Source organism: Bombus affinis, chromosome 11, assembly GCF_024516045.1.
Source record: "Bombus affinis isolate iyBomAffi1 chromosome 11, iyBomAffi1.2, whole genome shotgun sequence".
NCBI classification, from domain to species: Eukaryota; Metazoa; Arthropoda; class Insecta; order Hymenoptera; family Apidae; genus Bombus; species Bombus affinis.
This window is the reverse complement of record NC_066354.1, coordinates 10997231-11017958: the sequence shown is the minus strand read 5'-3', so window position 1 is coordinate 11017958 and position 20728 is coordinate 10997231. Positions and strand designations below refer to the sequence as shown.

Below are 20728 nucleotides of genomic sequence, written 5' to 3'. Positions count from 1 at the left end.
TCATTATTAAGCCACTCTCGTCGTTTCTTATCTTTTTGCTTCTCGAATTTGCCGATGTTCGAAATTTATAGAAATAACGCAGGACGAAAGACTTTTCCTTCGTTTACGAGTCACGTCATGGATAGGACCAGTGATATTATCAATCACCTTAAACACCGTCGTTTCTCCTTTATCGGTCGACACTGTTGTTGCATCGCTGATTCTCCTTTAGAAAATGACACTGATGTTGTATTCAAACACCTTTCACGTAACACAGCTGTGTCGTCTAGCGAATTCACAAAAGAACTTTGTTTTCTTCGTCATTTTTAGATGTTGCGCGACGCTCTTCGCTTTAATTTTCTTCGACCGTCTTAAAAACTAGACAGTTTAACTTTCTTCAAATCCCCGATTGCGATACAACTTCCTGATGGCTATTTCGTTCGTTCGAGTTTGCTTTCGTTTATTCCTTGCGATCAGGAAATATGTCCTTCGTAATAATATATTCTGCCTGCAAAACGTTGGACAGGCGGTAACAAAAAATATACATGAACAACAATCGGGATTCTCTTGCTTTGAATTGAAAACACGGTCACTTTGTTTCTTTGCGAAGTATTCGCTATTTACAGCGATGCCGAAGAACGGTGAAGGAATTGAGAATAAAAATATCTTTTGTATTGTTTGTTTTTAACCGATTATGAGAAGGAAAACTGATCAAACACGATCGGACGACGTCAACAACACGACTGGGCCAACCACGTCGGAAGCCGGCTTGACAGAGGCGACTGACAAGAGACAAATCAAACACGAGAATGAGTGCATGTGCGCGCCTAGCAAGGAGAAAGATTTGCGCGCGCGTATCCACTTCCCGCTTCTTGGCCTGTCACTGGTCAGCCATTAGACTCTCTCTGTTTTAGCCCCCTTCCTATTTGCGTCTTTCCCGCCATATAAACTTCATAAGAATCTATCGGAACGGTTGCGTTGCTCGGTGTATTCTCGTAACAATAGCATAGCAAGTGCGTTATCCCTTTCAAGGCAGGTACAAGAGCTATATCGACGGGAAGCATACTTTGCTATGTAGTAACACGGTTGTATAACCCTAACCCTAACCCTAACCCTAATCCTAACCTTAATCCTACCATAACCGACGTCTTCGTTTGGCCCCCTGTCCCTTACTCTTTCAATATTAAAACAAAATTCCTCATTTTCAGATTCTATATGTATATCGTTTGTTTACAAAAGCATAATTGACAGTAATATTAATTTTCCATTCCTATAGATAAATGTCAATCACAAGTCAAATCAATAATCAACAAAATATACTTGTGATATTTCACATTAACAGCAATTATTAATTTTTTTTTAAATACACCCCCATGAACAGCGTGGATCTTTTTTGACAAATTTCATTCCTTTACATTTATTACGAATCGATCTATGTATATGTATAACGTAAGTACTATATATGTAGTATAGGTAATAGCGTAACCAAATACATACACCCATACACACAAAATATAATAAATACATGCATCAGTCTGTGGATCTCGCAACTACGCGCGGAGTTCATTCTATATTACGCGATCAGCCGGTGTTTCTAAACCCCGCGTTGTTCAAAGGGGAGAGCACTGTATATGTAAGAGAAAAGCAGAAAGAAACAATAAAAGAAAAGAGAAGAAAATTTTACACGTTTACTGTACGTTACAAAAATGTGTTACTCGTTCGACGTACCACTAAAAAGGTAGAGATACGAGAAGAGATAATATGAGATAAGGTTACGAGATAGAGTATAATCTAAGACCAAGAAAAAGCACGAATCATTTGCACGTGCAGCTAGTCGAAACATAAAATCCGTTATTTCGATACATTTGAACATAGAAAGTAGAATTTTTCGAAGATTTTAGTGTCCTCCGTTGTTTATACAAAAGTTGTATAAAATAAAGAAATACTATCTCGTGTCTATCGTATATTTCGCAATATCCTAAAGACAAATAATGTAGAAATTTGCATGAAACAAAAATTACGTTATTTTTCTTTATAGTCTAACCTAAGTATGTAAAATACACGTATATATACACGTAAACTACACGTATTTTTGTATATATACACGTTTAACTGAACATTAAGAAAATTACAAATAACACGTAAGTTAATAAGGATAAACGATTTATATACCACATATTTCGTCGCAATATCTAAATTTCTTATATTCCCTTCATTTTATACGTCGATAAATGTGTATAAAAGCTCGATTTCGTTTAAATAAAAACTCGTCTCTTTCTCTCTCTCTCTCCTCTCTAGCCATCCTCGAATTTTGATGGCACACTATTTATCTCTGGATGTCTAGGATAATGTAAAAGCGTATTTTTTATCTTATCAATTCAACCCTTACACGACCATTCCAATCGATGATATTTCTAATGTGATAAACCTATTGTACGAGATGATCGTATCCCTGGCTTTTTCTCTCCATTACTCGATTGGTAAGAAACGTATCCTTCTTCGTCATTAACATTTTTACTTTGGAATAATTGTTGAATAATATTATGAAAAATTTATATGTGATATTTTTATTTCTTTTTCCTCGCAAACGTGCTTTTCAACAATTTATACATTTGTATATGTGTACATGCATGAATACATTTTCTCTCTGTCCAAACTAAGTTGCGCAACACTTTTTGTTTGATCGTAATCGTCACAAAAACTGTTTAGTATCTCGACCCTAATTACTTTGCGAGGCTTTGTTAGTTTCTTTAGACGGTTTAAAGTTGAAACGAATGTTGAATCATGCGTGTAACTATCGAATGAATTTGTACCTCTTATTAGCTATCTACCGCTAACGCAAATCGGTCGAACTGAAGGAAATTGCCTTAAATTAAACTAAAAGAAATCCCTTTATGACGTTTAAGCTAAAAGAGGAAGTAAGAAAAAAAAAAGAAAGTGTTTATTCTAATCTTCATGTATGAGAAAAACAAATATCAAATCTCAAAGTAATATAATAAAATTATATTATATGTATTATAATATGTAGGTATATTTTATAAACTGTCATGTCCAAAACACCGCTTGTCGGGTAAAAGAACGGTCGAATGACAAATTTATTGCTTCCCTTTGTCTTTTCCTTTGTCTAATTGTCAATTGACAATTGACAAATTGTCAATTAGAAGGGAAAGATGCTTGGGAAAAACAAATTTCAAAGTAATATAATACAAAGTAATGTATTACAATATGTAGATATATATTCTAAGAAACTGTCAGGTCCAAAGCACCGTTATGCAGGTAACAGAATGGTCAAATATCAGAATTATTGCTTCCCTTTTAACTGACAATTTGTCAGACAAAGGAAAAGATGTTTAGAACAAACAAATTTCAAAGTAATATAATACAAAGTAATGTATTATAATATAATTAGATATATATTCTAAGAAACTGTCAGGTCCAAAGCACCGTTACGCAGGTAACAGAATGGTCAAATAACAGAATTATTGCTTCCCTTCTAATTGGCAATTTGTCAGACAAAGGAAAAGATATTTGGGAAAAACGAATTTCAAAGTAATATAATACAGTTATACTATATGTATTACAATACGTAGGTATATCTTATAAGAAACTGACATGTCCAAAACACCGTTTCTCAGGTAACAGAACGGTCGAATAACAGAATTATTGTTTTCCTTCTGACTCACAATTTGTCAGGTAAAGGAAAAAATAAAACTTCAACTCGATGTATCGGTTGTAACACCGATCCTTGAACAGATACACGTATTCAACGAACAAGGCTTTAGCAGAGGAGATGTTTCGAGAGCAATACATATATTATATGGCAGAGCTTCGAACCTTCGACACGCAAAGGAACATCGATTCAAGAGGAGAGACGAACATTCTTCATAGGTCAGCGAGCATAGAACGATTTTAGACACGGCCTTTGGGCTGTTCTGTTCGTGCTTTGCGCCGTGGCATGTCTTCTCATTTCGTCCTAATAATCTTTTAATGTTCAAACATCATATTATGCATATTCTACCTTTTTTTCCAATATACTCTAAATTAGACACGCGAGAAAAGTGATTTTATGTTCGATTCGCATTTGCATACTGCACATGATTAGATAAGACCTCTAGCTTGATAATAATGCGTAATTTTGTAGAAAAGAATCTAACAAAGACTATCGCATTATGATACAAAATCTATTGGTGTTCGACGAAATAACGACGAATTTCCATACATACGTGTCTCCGCTCGACTTTATCTACGACCATCGAGATTATTCAAACCGAAGAAATTTTACTTTACAATATCCTATTCCACCAACTATAGCCTCTCTGCTCACGCAACGTTTGACACGATAACCTCAAACACTGTATATACGTCTGACCCAAAGCACGAAAGTACTAAAAATTACGATACCGATAACAGATAATAAATTACTGTTGTTATGAATGATTTCCCTGTTAAACCAATTATATTGTATAAAACTGATCCCATTGTATGCAAAAACTAAACATAGGCAATAATAATTAACAAACAGTGTGAAAACTTGGAAATTTAGCATCATTTGACACAACTACTTCCACGAAACCTAAAATAAATAAAGCCATCTTCGGTCGATGATATTTGAAAATTTAGAGAAATATACATCATGTTCGAATTTTACGTAACATTCAAATGAGATACAGCGATATTTTGGTAGATCAGTTTGTTAATCGGCCGGTAAACACGAAAACAGGTATCAAAATGTCTCGAAAGTCATCGAGAAGAATCAAGACGCAACGATTAGCGCGAATAGCTGCACTACTATCGGTTACATAACAAGGCAAAGATACGATGACACGAAATAACGCTATGGTCAATTTATAAAGTACGTTCTGCTTTATCCTCGAAGTATTTCGTTCTTCCCCCTACACCCACCTTTCTTGTTCTTTTTACTTCACCTTTTGCACTTGATCGGTAATTCGAATTAAGAAACATCCGATGAAAGCGTACTATATCGTGTAACGTACAATTTGCTATGCACCAAATACAATATGATAATGCGATACAACAAAAAATATCAAGTAATTTGTCATTAGATGTACAACAAGGATTACTATGTCGACCAAGGTCGATACTTGAAAACAACAGAGCCGGTATGTAAAAAAAACTATAACAAATCTCTGTCAGGTTTGTTGTGCGTATGTGTATATGTCTGCTATATGTATGTACATACATATAATTGCCTGTGTAATAAAATTAATAGAAAAAACGTAGTATAATAATTCTTCCATAAGATTCGGTACTGTTTCTGTTAACCATACTATTACTACTAGTAGTACCATTATTACTATTATTAGACGTGTTACACAATACTCTCGCGTCTTCTTAAACGAGTTTCGCTGGCCAATGACCAAAGCTAGATAACGTCGTGTATCGCGACCCATTTACCGACTTGCTAATCTCGAACTCTAATCCGAACTTGATTTTCTTAAACTTGTATGGCTTAAACAATTTTATAAATGTTACATTCTTGAATATCACAAATAGGATCGTAATTATTCGGAATAATTATTCACCGTGTGAGTAAATATGTGCTTATATACTATCGTTTTTCAAAAGACCACATTTACATACATATACTTTTAATATCCAATCTATCATTTATCACTATTTACTATATAAGTGTAATACTATCACAAAAAGTTATTTTTTCACTCGTCTCTTTGTATAAATTTCTTGCAATAACGTCGTTACCAAAAAATGTGATATCATAAAGCACGATTCTAATTTTAAAATCCAGATATGAATTTCTACATTTCTACAATATTACATGTACCTACTACATACATCTCATATGTTACGTTACGTAATAGTAGACACCATGCGGACACATTCGACTTACATTCATATTATCGCACATAATATAATAACGCACCATTTGATTTCTCAAATGGCTTTAGAAAATATTTTATAAATTTGAAATTATTAAATTCTATATATATATATATATATATATATATATATATATATATATATATATATATAGAGAGAGAGAGAGAGAGAGAGAGAGAGAGAGAGAAATGAGAATGTTTATCTGTTAAGATAATGGGTATAAAATTTCACTAAATTTCTAAAAAAGACACTTATATATAATAAGACAAGAGACAAATTAATATAGGCTTCAGACTGAATAAAATACATATGTACATATTAATCATCCATATACTATAAACTCACTTTACACACGATCACATGGCGCGCGTATATATACCATGTTCATACATGTATACATATATACATATAATTATGAAGGTTTATAATCTTAAATTGAAATACTTCAATTTGAACTACAAATTGTAAACAAATTGCAATTGAATCTCATTTAATTAAATATGAAATATTATTCGATATAAAAGTTCTTTGAAAGATATGTTCCTATATTATACATTTATTCATTTAATTGTATAACGTTGAACGAGTTATCAGAGTTTCGTCATGTATATGTATGAAAACTTGTGTCGAAAGCAGTTATAGATCATATTGAAAATGTAAAGGCATAAAAAAGCTCAAGCAATCAGCGATCAAAAGGAGTAAGCACGTAAACATATTCGTATACGTACTATAGGTGCGCGTGCACGCAAAGCGAGCGAATAGTCAGACACTTCAGACAGGCAGGCAAGCATGGAAGGCACGACGCACGACGGAAAAAGCAGAATGACAGTTGGTAATTATAACGAAGAGCGGATTCCGTGGGGTAAGGCCGGTGAGCCCCGTGGAAGTAACGAAGTCCGCGCCGTGGCGCGCCACCACGTGCCTAACTAGCTAGCTGGCTTGCTGACTGCATGCTAGCTCGGTAGCCACGCGTTATATAGTATCGTAAATGATGGCGTCTCGTAATCAAAATTTTCAACATAATACGAATAATGAATTTTATTCGAAACCAACTAATAATGCTTAACAAAATTATGGATTCAGTACTGACTGATTATATCACGAACCTAGCAATTAATGGATTGATTTATACTCACCAACACGATGATCCATAATGAAAAAATTGAGATGGACGCAATGTACACGCGGTCTAGCAATGTCCTCGTGGTTGGCTTAATTCGATACTCGATCAGCTGTTAAATAGAGAAAGAAACAGCATGGTAAGAAAAAAAGAAATACACTCTTTAAATGCGACCAGAAGTCATGTCACGCTTCTTAACAAAATGTCCAAGTTAAACGAATAAATTAGGAAAAAAAATGTACAAAGTCTAACCAACAAATCGTGGGGACGCGTACACTAACACGATAAAAATATTGCATGATCGCGCAACACGAGCTAACTCGATTTTTGCCGGTCATCGAGTTTCAATACACGAATGATGAATGACAAACAACACTAAAAGATATGCCATGTCCATACCGTTGAACAGTTAACACACGATGTGTCTCACGGTTTCTTTCCCTCTCACGTTTTCTTCTTCGACCAACTGATCTGTCGTTCGACAACTCACCGGTCTATCTCTCTGTAGTTTCCCTATGTTTCTTTCGATCACAGCGTCCTTTTCTGATCGAATTACTTCCCGTTAGGACTAATTTCTCGTTCTCTCTGACAGATAAACACTACGAATGCGGCGGGTTCTCGCAGCGTGTGCGCCAGCGTCAGTAAGATTGACAGTCGGCGCTGATGACAGACAGGTGCGCCCGCCTTCCGGCCTAACAAGTCGGCAACCTACCGTCCCGCTTACGTATCTTTCTCTGTTCGTTCGCATACCCGTCTGCCCGCCTGCCCGTCTACCAGTCTACCCGTCTACCCATCTACCCGCCAAGACCCTTTGCACGTTATACCCACATTCATCCATTCTCTTTTAACATTTTCCTGCCATCTAGTGACGTCCTACCCAAAACATCTATATACTATTTAATTTTATACGTATCTTTTCATTCACTAATTTCAAATATGTAAATAGATTACAATTATCTTTAGCTTTAACCTCGTTCTCTTCCAACTTTTCGGTTGTATGACTAAATTGTATCTTTTATTTAATATAATCTTTTCTTTTTTATTTAATATTACTATTACCATTTATGCATTTTTTAAGTTTTCATTAGCTTATCAGAAAAGAAAGAAAAGAAATAACGAATATAACAGGACAGTTGAATTGTTTTGCGATTGTTTTTACGTTCGTTTGCATTAAATTCGATGCATAAAACAGTTTATTTAACAACACAATTTGTTAAATCCTGACTAAATGAAAAAGCGCAAGTCATGAGACAATAATATTGAAATAGATATAATGGATAGGAAAAATAATAGAAAAATAGATTATACTTGCTTCTAATTTGTCATTATTAATCATTTATCCAGTTTGATGTTGAACAAATATTTTACTTATTCGATGCACTGTTCACTACTTAAGTTGCTTTTGACATTTACATATATATATTTACATTTCAACATAAATTCTAAAAGAAAGCAATAAACGGTACTTTCTCATAATTTCTTTCTCCAGCTTCGACCTGACGAATAAATTCTCCACATATTAATTCATATCTACTCCTGCGTTTTTCTTGGGTCATACATTCTTGAAAATCATTAAGTACTGCTTCGCATTTCTCTATTCCTTTATAAAATCCATATGCTTCGATACATTCGGCTAAACGAAGCTCAAAATTGTTGCATCTATTTTCATTCTGACTATGTAAATTTATTGACATTATGTCAGTCAACGGAGAACGTATCAAAGGACCAGAGTAGGTATAGTATTTATTTCGCAACTTCCGCAAGCTTTCAACATTACTTTCACCCATGGTTCTAAAATTACAATAATATAAATTATTAAATACCATTATTAATATTTTATTACGGGATTACAAACAGAAAATAACTGAGTTGACTACAACATTGAAATAGATACTTTGCACTTTTATTAATATAACCTCTGTATTGCTTCTTTTTTATCTTATTTGTTTTTATATTATGATATAAGTACGTGCTATAGATAAGATAATATATTACCCAATAAAATATGCGTATATAATAAATAAATTCTACTCAAATAAGTCGTTGCACTTCCAAATAATTCAATAGTTACTTCCTCGAATACTTTGTTGTGTAATAGGGTAACGAGCCAATACAGCCAGATAATTTTGCTACTATCGCCATCTATTATAAGTTATAATAATGAGATGAAATTAACTTATCCAACAATCAAGATTATTTTCCATTATACATGTGCATATATTATAAATAACTTTTGTTAAAGTTCTCTTTGAACCATATTATATGAGACAAAATTTTCGATCAGCCCACTAACAATAAAATAATCCAGGCTGATCACGCTTCGTGATTCATCCTTTATTCGTATATTGCACTATAGCTTATTGTTACTGTTATAATGTTTATAAAAATTATTATAATTATTTTAGTTTCATTCATTTACATATATACATATACATTAATTATTTATTAATTGGATGTATTCTCCAGTCGATAGGCCAAGCAGTCTCCATCATCATGCAAATGTTTATATCGGTAAAGAGTGAAAAGATACTATGCAAGGAAAGAATATTTCTTACTGATGCCGGCGACGTGCGGATCCGTATGAAATGCGGACAGGAAAATAAATTTTATAAAATTTGAGATATCAGGAAGCTATAAGAAATACAAAATATGATAAATATTGTATTTTATTATATCATTTCCATAAAGTTAACAGTTATTCGAAATATCTCTGTTACAAAAGTTACTCTGTTAAGAATGTTTAAAAGTAAAATGTGTTTAATTGTGTTCCTCTATCTAGTATGTAAAGTATTTCTTAATATAAATAAATATTCTTTTATCCACCAATTACAATAAAAAATCTCTTATCTCTTCTCGTAAACATGCAACTTGTAATCTTTTTTGGACTGCATCAAAAATAAAATTAGGCAAAATATTATCCACTTGTTTTGAATTTAAGAAAATTAGTCTACAACCATAGCATAGATACTTTTCAATTGTCGATTGTGTCAGAAAAGACTTATGAATGTCACTTTGACACTGACATTTTTTTTGTCTTAAAGCATTTAAGCTTTCAATTTGCTCATTATCTGATTGTTCACAAATATTTAACGAATTCATAGTCTCACTTAATGAGGTATCGGTAATTGTAGAAACTAATTTAGAAAACAATTTCGCTTGTACAACCGATAGTTGTTCTTTTGGTAAATAACACGAGTCTAAAGTTAATTCACAAAGTATACAGATGTTATTATCCTTTTTAATATTAGCATCCACCTTTGTATCATTGTTCTCATTATTACATTGCTCTATCTTTGTAGCTAATTTTTCGCTGGTACGATATATCGTGGATACAGTGCCATAAAATTCAGAATCCAATTTATGGACAAAATCTCTTGTGACATTTCGTATAGATATAGGGAAAGAGAAATTATATTTGTCAGAACTAACAATTGGATGTAGATTGTAACAGTCCAAATAGTTAGTTATGTCATTTTGTGTAAAATCTCTGAGTGGTCGAAGTAATGTTACATTCGTGTGTCTTGTGTCAGAGAAGCCAACGTTAAAAGGCAATTGGGAACCTCTTCCAGTCGATACATCGCCAAGAACTTTTATCGCAAGATCAAAAGATATATCGGCAATGAAAATTTTATTACAATTAAGTTTACCAGCTGCGAATGTAAGTAATTTACGTCTTAATTGCTGTAATAATTCATCTCTGGCTGTGTCATTTTCCAAATTATCAAACATTTCTTGTATTATTGTATCCTCATCACTTGTTATGCTCATTGATGGATCATTTACTAGTTGCATTTCTTTAGAAATACTATCGCTTGTACATTTTGACAAAGGTAAAATGTACGTAGTCAATTGCAAACTCTTAGCTTCATTAGCTAATGCATTTCGAATAGATTTTCTTTCCTCGATCGAGCGTCCTTTCACCATACCATCTGTATACATAGAATAAAGGATATAAAATATAAAATAAAAAGCATATACTTGGTCTTCTTTTTCTTTTTCAAATCTAGTAACAGAATAGTAGAGTATTTGAAATAGTAGGAATACATACCATCTATATAAAGAACATTAAACGATGGTTGCAACTTTTTGGAAATTGATTCATTCGTGTCAACCATAATAAGATGTAAAAGCGCAGTTGAATTTGCTTTCCCTGAATGAGCAACAAGTATTGAGTCATTCGGCCGTATAGACTTGGATTTACTTAACGTTGCTCTAAATTTATGTCTTAATATATTTAAAAAACATACTTTACAGTATTCATTCCTGTTCTTAGAAAAGACTTGGACCTCTTGACTACCACACTTTTTACAAAAAGGCGTAGCATTATGCATTTCTGTGGTATTAATAGGGAAGGAAGTGTTTCTGTAAAAAAGATAAAGATCATATCAATAAAAAAATTATGAAATAAAGAAATATTTGCATAAAATTATATGAAATTCACATATAGCATAATACTTACGTGTTTTCCGCTATTTCTTTTACTTCAAAAGTATCGTATTCAGACTCATTTAACGTGCACATTTTATGGTTTTTCGTGAACTGTAGTAATTATGTAATTCTAATTACGGTTTTGAACAAAAACTCTAATTTTTAGTTCCTTCCGAATAATATAACTTTTTCGAGTGTTCAGCATTCATAAATACTGTGTACATATTAATAATAAAGAAAATCTGGAGAAATTTCTATCAATTTTGTTTCATGATGTAGTAATTGATTACATACAGCTATGTAGATACTTACATGTATGTTTATTATCTCGTTCGTATGTATGCTTGGACAGAGTTACCATCGTTGTTAAGACGATATTATTAGTCGTTATTTATTGTCATTATTGATTTATTCATAATAACGCGTGTCATTTTTTCAACAACTGTTTAAATTTATGATTTTATAACAGTTACATATCTCATTTTAGCCTGTATGAGAATCGCAAGCGTTTAAGAGGTTATGTACGTGGTGTCACAAAGTAATTTAAGATAAGAAAGCACAGATTGACACAGACTAAAGCTCGAAATAATTATAGTGTATTAAAATGATTGGTGTATTAAATTTGGCAAATGCCGTTTTTAGGTATTCATTGTTGAGTGAACAATTATTTTTGTATATTTTTATTCATTTTATTCATAAAGATTTACCAACGCAGGTCCTCTTTGCATTCGGTTAGCAATTCGCGCAATATCTCCATATATATACATCCATTACAATTTCGAGCGACTGAAATTCTCTTGTAGGTATTTTTAAATTTCTTTTCTTTTGAATAAACAAATTTATTATCATATTACATTTATTTCAGAGGAGAACCACTTAAAAAGAAGAAAAGACTCGATCCTAGTATCCTTAGAGCTAGAGAAGAAAGAAAGAAGAAGAAACTACAGAAAAAAATCCGTCAGTTAGAAAGACATGCAAACCATCTAAAACCAATCTTTGAAATTGATATATTACCTCAGCTATTGCAAAAGGAGTACGCTTTATATAATGATAGAATATGTTATATATAGGAAACAAATTTTTCTTCTTAACGTAGTACTTATTCGAAAACAAATGTTTCTTAGGAATAGAGCTTGTCATTTGCCAGTATCATTATCAGAAGAAGAAATGGAAAGGAGAAAATTATTAGAGAGGGAATGGTCCAGATACAAACAAGAACAATGGTTGAACGATTTACAAGTTATGAAATCTATCATGGTATCGCAAGAAATAGCATTGAAAGAATTAAAAGCTGTCTCGAAGCAACTTTACAAAAAAGCAGTTGAAGTAAGTATATGATATATATTATATTAGAAAATAAATTAAATATTGTACGTTTATATTTTGCCATCTAATAAAACACGGTAGAGATACAGAATAAATTTTGAAACACATTCTGTTTCAGTTTGATGATTCGTTCATGCCATATAGCGCAACAGGACCGGTATATACTCCACCGATAGAAGATTTTGACAGTCCTGATGGAGAATATATAGAAACCACGGTTAAATATGTAGGGGAATAGCTATATAAAATAGTGGAAATCGTTGGATCGTAATGAGAAATATTTCGGATAAAGGATCGTAGAGCGCAAGGAAAGTAAGGTTGTTTCAAACAACTGCGATATGAGAATATAATTCTCGTTAATTTTCGTTGTTTTTATTATTTTCGATTTATCAGTTGACAAACGAAATAATACATCTGACAGAAAAATCAATTTGTAATTCAAATAGAATATAAATTTGCAATCCTGTTAATACATTAGATCATTTATTATTTTATGTACAATTATACGACGAGTTATATCTGTTTTATCGATGTTTATAAACGGACATGAATGTAATAACTTTGCTTTTTATCAATATTTAATTTATACGAATATCAAGCGGTTTAGAGGATTTGTCAATAATTTGTAATATAAATATCCAATATTATCAAAAGTTAATCGGTCGAGTGGACGAGGTATTTAATCAGAGTGGAATTGTTATACGGAATTTGTCGATTTTATCGATAGAATCATGACGGTAACATTTATGACGGTTACGTTTACTACTGAGTTGATACCGATCCAAATGTTAATTCTCTTTTGCACATGGGACAGGTATTGTTGGTCTTGAGACACCGACGTAAACAACTTGCATGAAAAAGGTGGTAACAAGGTGTTATTCTCGCACTGACCATATCGCAAAGGCAAACAGGGCACACATCATCGAATTGTTTAATTTCCTTAGGCGTTGCTTTTCTATAACGATTTAATATTTCACGTTCAAGACTTAACGCAGGGCCGGATATTTGTAATAGATCTTTCAATCTTAAATAAATGTTCGTATAAGTAGCGATGAATAAAAGTTTGTAGGATGCTAGTGGCAAAAGTATTATAATAAGAAACGCAGAAACGCTAATGGTAAATGATTTCAATATCACTGGAGCGTAAAGCTCTTCAAGATTTTCAAAAGTGTCGAAACGAAGAAACTTCAAGATTGGCGGAAACATCTCAACGAAGACTTTTTCCGTTGCCAAATAATAGATCCACGTTATCATAGTGTAATTCATCGATGGTCTACAATAGCAATACATATATACATATATATATACATAAATATTTATATACACACGTGCGCGCGACACACACGCGCACACAGTATGTATAGTTTCATCGAATTAATATAATCTTAATTCTTAATGCGTTCTATCATTTTCCTTTTTTCCCTACGTTTTTCCTTCCATTACTATACGATATAGTAAGCGTTACTCACTTGTAATGCTCAAGACCTTGCTCCAAGCCAAAGACAAGAAGCATGAATGTTAATGTTACGATAAAGGTGACAGCTTTGGTCCATTCGAACACTATTTTGGTAGCGGACATAGCTAAATGTTTAATTTTCGATCTTTCTGTGAGAGTCACATAGAGCGACCAATCTTCCTTTTCGATCAATTCCTTAATATAGCTAATGCTATAAGTAACAACGTTGTAAAACATCAATGTGTAAAGACACGTCATTTTCGGTTCTCTTATAAAAATACGATCAGCCAGCATTAGGAATATTATTTGATTCGTCATCATAGAGATATTCTTCATCTTAAGGAAAAGGTTCTCTATTCGATCGATCGGATCGTATAATCGTGCCAGGAATGCGTTTAACCGCTGCCAGATCATCATAGCGATACCTTTATGCAAAGAAAGTAATCGTGTTATTATTACATACGTAATTCAAAAAAAAAAAATCTTTCGTTGATTATTTATCGTTAGTTTCGCTCTCGTTTGTCCATAAACATTGAAATTCCAACTGAACAACATAACGTTTAATCTCCTAGTGTTCAGGTACGGGCATTTCATAATAAACATTTTGTGTCGATAAAATGTCAAATTCTGATTGACTATTCGGTAATTGGTTTATTAGCGTAGCGTGACAAGTGCAAATAACGTGTCAGTGAATGACCGGCTTTGTTTTTCATAAGGCTGAGGCCAAGAAATTTACATATTAATAGATATGTTCGTCAAGGGAATCTTTGCAAATAGGGGAAGACGTGTCTAGAAGGGTATTCACGACACGGTGGGTAATTAGGACGAGAGGCAAGGATTTCGTTTGACAATTTAGATCATCCCTTGGGACGAAACGATAATAGATACATCATACATCGACTGCTAAACGAACGTCTGTGTGCCTTCTTTCCCCCCTTCCTTTTCTTGCCCTTTCTTCGGGTCCCTATAAAACAAAGCGCACTTGACTTCAATGGCACATTCAACGTCTTTCCGTCTTCGCATATTCGTCTCTTCACGTGATCACATTTTCTTATTCTGGTAAAGAGAGAATCGTCATTGTTATTTAATCTTACGCAACTAGAAACATTTGGAAGAATATCTTAGGGTCAGCATTAATTGTAAGCGCGCTGTATGCTTTTCCTAACGATCACCCGTTCGTCGTTGCATATGTTATTCCCGTGTAGTTTTCTTTTATTTTATTTTTTCTGTCATATCGGTGGCAAATTATAATCATATTTAATAGGAAAAAAAAAAGGAAAGGAAAGAAAACAGTGGAACAGAAGGAAGGAAAAAAGCGCGTAAACGAGAGCGAGCTAGGAAAAGGGAAAAGCCAGAATAGCGGTACGACGAGGTATTAAACGAAACAACTATGTCCGAAGGCAATCGCAAGCGTAAAGAAATTTCTGTTACATCTTTAATAAATTTGACGAAACCGAATTTCAGACGAATATTACGTGTTCGTAATTAATTTTTAACTTATAAATAACTTTTGTTATAAAACTGTTGTTGAAACCTAAATTAAACTAAAATTAAACAAACTAAACATAGACAAACTAAAACATTAACTTGTTTAAAGTTAATTTAAAGTTAATTAGTTTACGTAGAATAAGGGGGCAGTAATTCGACGAATCACGCTAAAGAAACGTTTGAAAAATCCCGTTCGAATAATTGCGAAGCTTTATTTTCCAATTAGTCGGCCTTCGAACGATATTTTATATATATTCACACGTATTTTATAAGATCTGCGAAAACAACAAATTATCGTTTAATATTTAATTAAAAAGACGGCACATCGAATTATTGGTGGGTATACGCATGTACATCGAAATAATTTTCTATCTTTTTTATTTCTCCTTGTTAATAACTACGTAATTTCTATATTAATTATTGATTTTTCCACTTTGTTATCAAAAACTGACAAAGTTAATGTTTATTTAATAGAAGTCATTTGTTCAATGTTCAAGCTCTACCATGTGCTTATCTCTTATGTATAAAGCGTTTGACAGGTGCGAGTAGCAAACGAAGTGGTTTGAACTTAAAATGGTGGCGAACGAAGTACTTTGTAAGAAAAACGAACATCATGTTAAGTATAGTTGCAGATGGATTTGTCCACGTATCGTTAAAGTCCGTATGGGTGCTCGCACGACTCTTTCTCCGGATAATCTTCATCGAAGTATTATCTCGTAAAGTTTTGTTCGATTCAAAAGTTGAACGATTGAGTTTTGGTATTTCAAGCGGTTGATTTAACGAAACGAAAGGAAAATTCCGACAAAGCAAAGTTGCTTCGGCTGTTTTCATTATCAGCAATTCGATCATTCATCTTTCTTTTCGCGACGCGTAAGAGAAAAAAGGGAAAGGACAAAGTTTGTTTTACCATTATACGTGTGTATGGATCGTAGGTTCATCTTGGTAAGGTACTTTGAAATTGTTTCTTAAATCAGTCGATTATAGATATTTAATGATTTAATGAAACGATATTGTAAAAATCAAGTATTTTACGCTAATCTCGTACAAGCAGAAACTTAACAAAAGTTACGGTGTAAAAATTGGATTTTCTGTTACCTCGTTTTTATTAACGATAGATCGATAATAACGTTCCAAGCGGACAGATAATAACGAGAAGAGATAAAGTTCAAAACTAAATTTGGCAAAAGTTCCCTCGTTTCTAAACGTTTAGATGCTCTTTCAAATGCATACGTGCTTTATACGATTTATAAATTTTATTCTTTAAATCAGTTTCAAAGCATCGATTTTGTCCCCGATCGTTATGTAAACGTTTTGATCGATTCTACTTCAGCAACGTTAATCGAATTTTGTTTAAATTTTGTTTCAGATCTACGAGGCGAGATGCTTGCCGCGCAAACTATCCGCATAGCCGTGCTGCTTGCCATCGTTCTTCTGTAAGAAACTTCAAATCTACGATTCTCTAGTATCAGAACTGATTTCTTTTTTTCTCTTTTTAATTTATTCAGAAAACACGAAAACATATCGTTTCGAATAATTTACGTTATCGTTTAATTTACTTGACTCGTTTTACGACTCAAATTATTACCGTGCGAATTATAATACGTTCGATGCATAATATCGTTATACGTAATAATAGAACGCTTGATTCGACCAGGTACGATAAATGTTCCGGTTATCCTTCGGTAAGACAAAAACAAGAGATGGCCCTTTGCACAGGATGCGGCGACTTTTGCCACAAATGCGAATATGGTGTTGTAATATCGAATGCTTGCGGGGTTCCGCAATGTGCAAAGGCAAGTGTTCGAATCGGCAGTTTGTCGATAAATCTGAAGCGTTTAACAGAAACGGTTGAACTATTAGTTACGATAAGAACCGTGCTCTCTTTTCCAGGGACCCGATGAACCTTGCGGAGGACGAGGAGAACGGCTTGGTATTTGCGCCGAAGGCATGAGCTGTATATGTAACCAATGCTTCGGTTGTAGTTCAGAGAAGTTAAAATGTTCCAAAATTAAAGATCCCTGTTGGCGTGATTTTAACGTACCTGTGAGGCGGCCTGCTATCATGTAAATCGATATGATCGATGATCATTTATCGTGAATCGGACGGTCACTTACACTTACCTATCGAAGCGAACACCTGAAATATTTCTAATTCTGTAAACGTACGGCGACCTAACCAGGTGCCGGTTAACATTAAGTTAAACGCACGATGGTTATTCTTTGCCAATATTTCATTTACCCTTGAACACGCGCGTCGAATGATAAACCACTATAACGATAACTATGATTGGTCTTTAGCGACAGTTCGAATTCAATTGGACAAATCTAATTTCAACGATAATTGAAAGCGATAAACGCGATGATTATTTGCATCTACATATGTATATCTTATGTGCAGTCAGCAAAGGATGAAAATGAAAAGGAGAAATGAACTCATTACGGTGGTGTAAAATGAAAGGTGAAGGAGATGCGAACGAGAGAAAGAGAGAGAGGAAATACGTAGGAGAAATAGAATTGAAGAGAATAAGGAGTGAAATATCGAAAGCAAGATTACTGTAACGTTATTCGCTTTGCTTTCTTTTCTTCGTTTTTCTCTAGTCTGGTTATTATTATTGTCCGATTATTGTTATATATCACGCGTAAAAAAAAAAAAAAAAAAAAAAAAAATAACGATTCAAATACCTTGAAACTGCAAGTTAAGTTGGTCTGTAGGTCAATACGTGTACGTTATATACATTGTACATTATCCCTGACAATTAAGAAGATACTCTTAAGTAGGTACTATATTTTCAATTTTGCGGATTGTGAAAGAAGAAGGAGGAAAGGAAGAAAGATATAGTATTAGATGCATTCGTTTTTACTTTTCATAAATATATTTTATTAATAAATTTATATGCCATATGGGTACCGTTGAAACACTCAAGAACGTTAAGATATTACGAACGATAAAACACTTTGATTTTGAACAAAATATTTTTATATCAGACGCTGTGTCAAAAATAATAATTGTCTCGACAATGTATCATTACCGCGTATCTTACATTTCGTAAATAAAAATGAAACAGATCATTCAATCTCGTTGATAAATACTTGGTATGTAACGTTTAATTTCCTAGTACTTTCCCGACTTTTTATCCATCTCGTCACGTCTTATTAACGTTTCCTACTATTTCTCATCGTTTCTTTCCCCTCTGCCGCTGATTTACCAATTGGAAGAGAAAAAGAATAGTCTGCTTGACCGTGCAAACGTAATGATTTATCTCGGTTAGTTTACTTATACGTAAAACGTAGATTTATTATCTGCGCCCCTCAACAATGGCTGTCGAACATGGAAAAACCCGCCTTTTCCGTTTTTATCTTAACGAACAATAACCCTAAGGAAAGTTTCGATTTGAAAGATGTTCGAAGGCAATTAACGGGTTTTAAGGTAAAGTAATAAATGCTAAACTTCAATAATGGTTCTTTAGGATTATTGCGAGTCCGAATAAGTATGACCGAGGAGTGATTTATGGTTTACGGTAGGTCCCGGAACGTACCAACGTAGACAATTATTTAGCAACGCGGAAAAACAATATGAGATACTTGGTAATCGTAAAAAATAAGTGAATCGCACGAAATCGCACTTTAGCGCCACGGGGGTCACCGGTAACCTCAGTCAGATAAATTCATTAATGATGATTATACACCACAACATATCTCTTGTAGGTAATGTTTCAACATTATATGTACCGCATAATAAAAAATTCACCGTGGCGCCACGGGCAATCCCTGTAAAACTAGCGTGACATTCGACGTGTTAATAACGCGAAACATATCACACGTGTAAAAAACGATGTGCAAAAACGGCGCGACAAGAATTTTCCAAGTCCACATCCAAGCAGTTTTATCGCAAAAGCAGTAAACGCGTATGTAAAACCAGTTTATTTTTGCGTACCTTCGAGATTGGCATAGGCGGTACAAGTATCAAGTACCAGAAAATGCAGTGCTGTCACTGTCGATATTACCAACGATATCTCACTATCGAGGATATTCGTGTGAATTAAAACATTACTGTTAAACGGTTAAACGGTAACTAGCAGCTGATCAAATATTTTCATACCTCGTAAAATACTATATAGCGTCAATGTCGTTGCCAACATCGTTCATACAACATCGCTGATGCTATTTCGATTGTTCCTTGATACTTATGGATCCACATTCGCTACGTACCACTCACTCTTGTTTCCATCTCGATAGTACGTATCCAAACATAAATACGATAATGGAACAGGTAGGGCTATCGTCGTATCTCAATAGATTCGGCAATGTCTTAAATTGGGAAAAGAACCTTTTATAATATACTGATTCGCTTATTTCCATTGTGTAATCATTTCTATATTTATTACAGATTTGCGCAAGAAAACAGATATACAAAGAAATAGGAGGAAACAAGAAAGAACGCATAATTTCAAGTATTATTTTCAATTATTATTATTATTATTATTATTATAATTCCTGTACAGGAATTTCCTCTAAGAGCAAGCAGGAATATACGATGAAATAAAACTGTAAAAGTGATGGTTTTGCTTTTCACAAAAGAAATACGAGGAACCACGAAGATAGAAGGAGTGTAAAGGTTAAGAAAATACAAGAACGTAACCGAGATATTATTTTAACAAACTTTCAATCCGCTTAGATTTCAATTGCAGTCTTCTGTCACATCCTCTACTTTTTAATCCACCAATCGATTAACATGTCCATCCGTTCTATTCTATTCTTTGGTAGTTATCTTTAGAAGATCCGCGTGCACAATTTTAATATATGTTTCCTGTGGTACGATATGCATATTAACTTAGTCGAAATTCGCATCAAACAGATTTTTGATGTAAGGCATAGTACGTGGCAACGTACAGCGACGTCTCTTTTGAAATAGAACGAAATCGTTCAGACGCAAATTCCCGATCAGGACTATAAGCATGTAGCGAATTGCTGCAGAATCCCACGCTCTTTTAGCGAACTCGTATTTGCGCATGTGCCTTGTTTTACATTAATTGACTCCTGAGTCTCGACTTAAACAGCATACAGTATACGACG

At 33.7% G+C, this 20728-nt stretch overlaps 4 protein-coding genes, 2 long non-coding RNA genes and 1 pseudogene across 11 annotated transcripts; 5 read left to right on the top strand and 2 right to left on the bottom strand.

Moving 5' to 3' along the window:
* Positions 1 to 125: 125 nt before the first annotated feature.
* Positions 126 to 4801, top strand: LOC126922333 (uncharacterized; annotated as a pseudogene).
* Positions 4802 to 5656: 855 nt separating this feature from the next.
* LOC126922311 (uncharacterized) lies at positions 5657 to 8458 on the top strand. 2 transcript variants are annotated; one of them, XR_007712698.1, is made up of 2 exons: positions 5657 to 6670; positions 7551 to 8458. It is a non-coding gene; the product is annotated as an uncharacterized LOC126922311 (long non-coding RNA). The 2 variants fall into 2 exon arrangements; XR_007712697.1 differs by lacking the exon at positions 5657 to 6670 and adding an exon at positions 6688 to 7097.
* A 495-nt stretch (positions 8459 to 8953) lies between these two features.
* LOC126922313 (uncharacterized) lies at positions 8954 to 9840 on the top strand. Its single transcript, XR_007712700.1, has 2 exons — positions 8954 to 9280; positions 9425 to 9840. It is a non-coding gene; the product is annotated as an uncharacterized LOC126922313 (long non-coding RNA).
* Positions 9607 to 11565, bottom strand: LOC126922238 (cytoplasmic tRNA 2-thiolation protein 2). The gene is made up of 3 exons (XM_050734673.1): positions 11418 to 11565; positions 11007 to 11320; positions 9607 to 10887 (listed from the first exon to the last, which is right to left on the bottom strand). Exons 1-3 carry the CDS (start codon positions 11477 to 11479, stop codon positions 9785 to 9787), a joined length of 1479 nt encoding a protein of 492 aa, XP_050590630.1. The 5' UTR covers positions 11480 to 11565; the 3' UTR covers positions 9607 to 9784.
* A 314-nt stretch (positions 11566 to 11879) lies between these two features.
* LOC126922292 (39S ribosomal protein L40, mitochondrial) lies at positions 11880 to 14108 on the top strand. Its single transcript, XM_050734780.1, has 5 exons — positions 11880 to 12028; positions 12102 to 12185; positions 12252 to 12419; positions 12511 to 12712; positions 12831 to 14108. Exons 1-5 carry the CDS (start codon positions 11991 to 11993, stop codon positions 12948 to 12950), a joined length of 612 nt encoding a protein of 203 aa, XP_050590737.1. The 5' UTR covers positions 11880 to 11990; the 3' UTR covers positions 12951 to 14108.
* LOC126922264 (uncharacterized) lies at positions 13050 to 19894 on the bottom strand. 4 transcript variants are annotated; one of them, XM_050734721.1, is made up of 3 exons: positions 19755 to 19894; positions 14182 to 14593; positions 13050 to 13985 (listed from the first exon to the last, which is right to left on the bottom strand). In XM_050734721.1, exons 1-3 carry the CDS (start codon positions 19792 to 19794, stop codon positions 13475 to 13477), a joined length of 963 nt encoding a protein of 320 aa, XP_050590678.1. In that variant the 5' UTR covers positions 19795 to 19894; the 3' UTR covers positions 13050 to 13474. The 4 variants fall into 4 exon arrangements, with proteins under 4 accessions (XP_050590678.1, XP_050590679.1, XP_050590680.1 ...); XM_050734722.1 differs by lacking the exon at positions 19755 to 19894 and adding an exon at positions 19590 to 19734; XM_050734723.1 differs by lacking the exon at positions 19755 to 19894 and adding an exon at positions 15064 to 15132.
* LOC126922300 (neuroparsin-A-like) lies at positions 15114 to 18729 on the top strand. Of its 2 annotated transcripts, none has more exons than XM_050734789.1 (4): positions 15114 to 15227; positions 17023 to 17089; positions 17311 to 17449; positions 17547 to 18729. In XM_050734789.1, the coding sequence occupies exons 2-4, from the start codon at positions 17037 to 17039 to the stop codon at positions 17721 to 17723; spliced, it is 369 nt and encodes a 122-aa protein (XP_050590746.1). In that variant the 5' UTR covers positions 15114 to 15227; positions 17023 to 17036; the 3' UTR covers positions 17724 to 18729. The 2 variants fall into 2 exon arrangements, with proteins under 2 accessions (XP_050590746.1, XP_050590747.1); XM_050734790.1 differs by lacking the exon at positions 15114 to 15227 and adding an exon at positions 15272 to 15294.
* Positions 19895 to 20728: the final 834 nt, after the last annotated feature.

What these genes read in the sequence shown, in the direction of transcription:
- LOC126922238 (XM_050734673.1), bottom strand. Translation starts at nt 11,479, where the DNA reads ATGTGCACGTTAAATGAGTCTGAATACGATACTTTTGAAGTAAAAGAA. An exon ending in AAAGAAATAGCGGAAAACAC is followed by an intron (nt 11,321 to 11,417) that starts GTAAGTATTATG and finishes TCTTTTTTACAG; the next exon opens with AAACACTTCCTTCCCTATTA. An exon ending in TAATGTTCTTTATATAGATG is followed by an intron (nt 10,888 to 11,006) that starts GTATGTATTCCT and finishes CTATGTATACAG; the next exon opens with ATGGTATGGTGAAAGGACGC.
- LOC126922292 (XM_050734780.1), top strand. Translation starts at nt 11,991, where the DNA reads ATGATTGGTGTATTAAATTTGGCAAATGCCGTTTTTAG. An exon ending in CGAGCGACTGAAATTCTCTT is followed by an intron (nt 12,186 to 12,251) that starts GTAGGTATTTTT and finishes CATTTATTTCAG; the next exon opens with AGGAGAACCACTTAAAAAGA. An exon ending in CCTCAGCTATTGCAAAAGGA is followed by an intron (nt 12,420 to 12,510) that starts GTACGCTTTATA and finishes AATGTTTCTTAG; the next exon opens with GAATAGAGCTTGTCATTTGC.
- LOC126922300 (XM_050734789.1), top strand. Translation starts at nt 17,037, where the DNA reads ATGCTTGCCGCGCAAACTATCCGCATAGCCGTGCTGCTTGCCATCGTT. An exon ending in CTGCTTGCCATCGTTCTTCT is followed by an intron (nt 17,090 to 17,310) that starts GTAAGAAACTTC and finishes TGATTCGACCAG; the next exon opens with GTACGATAAATGTTCCGGTT. An exon ending in GGGTTCCGCAATGTGCAAAG is followed by an intron (nt 17,450 to 17,546) that starts GCAAGTGTTCGA and finishes TCTCTTTTCCAG; the next exon opens with GGACCCGATGAACCTTGCGG.
- LOC126922264 (XM_050734721.1), bottom strand. Translation starts at nt 19,794, where the DNA reads ATGTTGGCAACGACATTGACGCTATATAGTATTTTACGAG. An exon ending in GCTATATAGTATTTTACGAG is followed by an intron (nt 14,594 to 19,754) that starts GTATGAAAATAT and finishes CTTTGCATAAAG; the next exon opens with GTATCGCTATGATGATCTGG. An exon ending in CAAGGTCTTGAGCATTACAA is followed by an intron (nt 13,986 to 14,181) that starts GTGAGTAACGCT and finishes TTGCTATTGTAG; the next exon opens with ACCATCGATGAATTACACTA.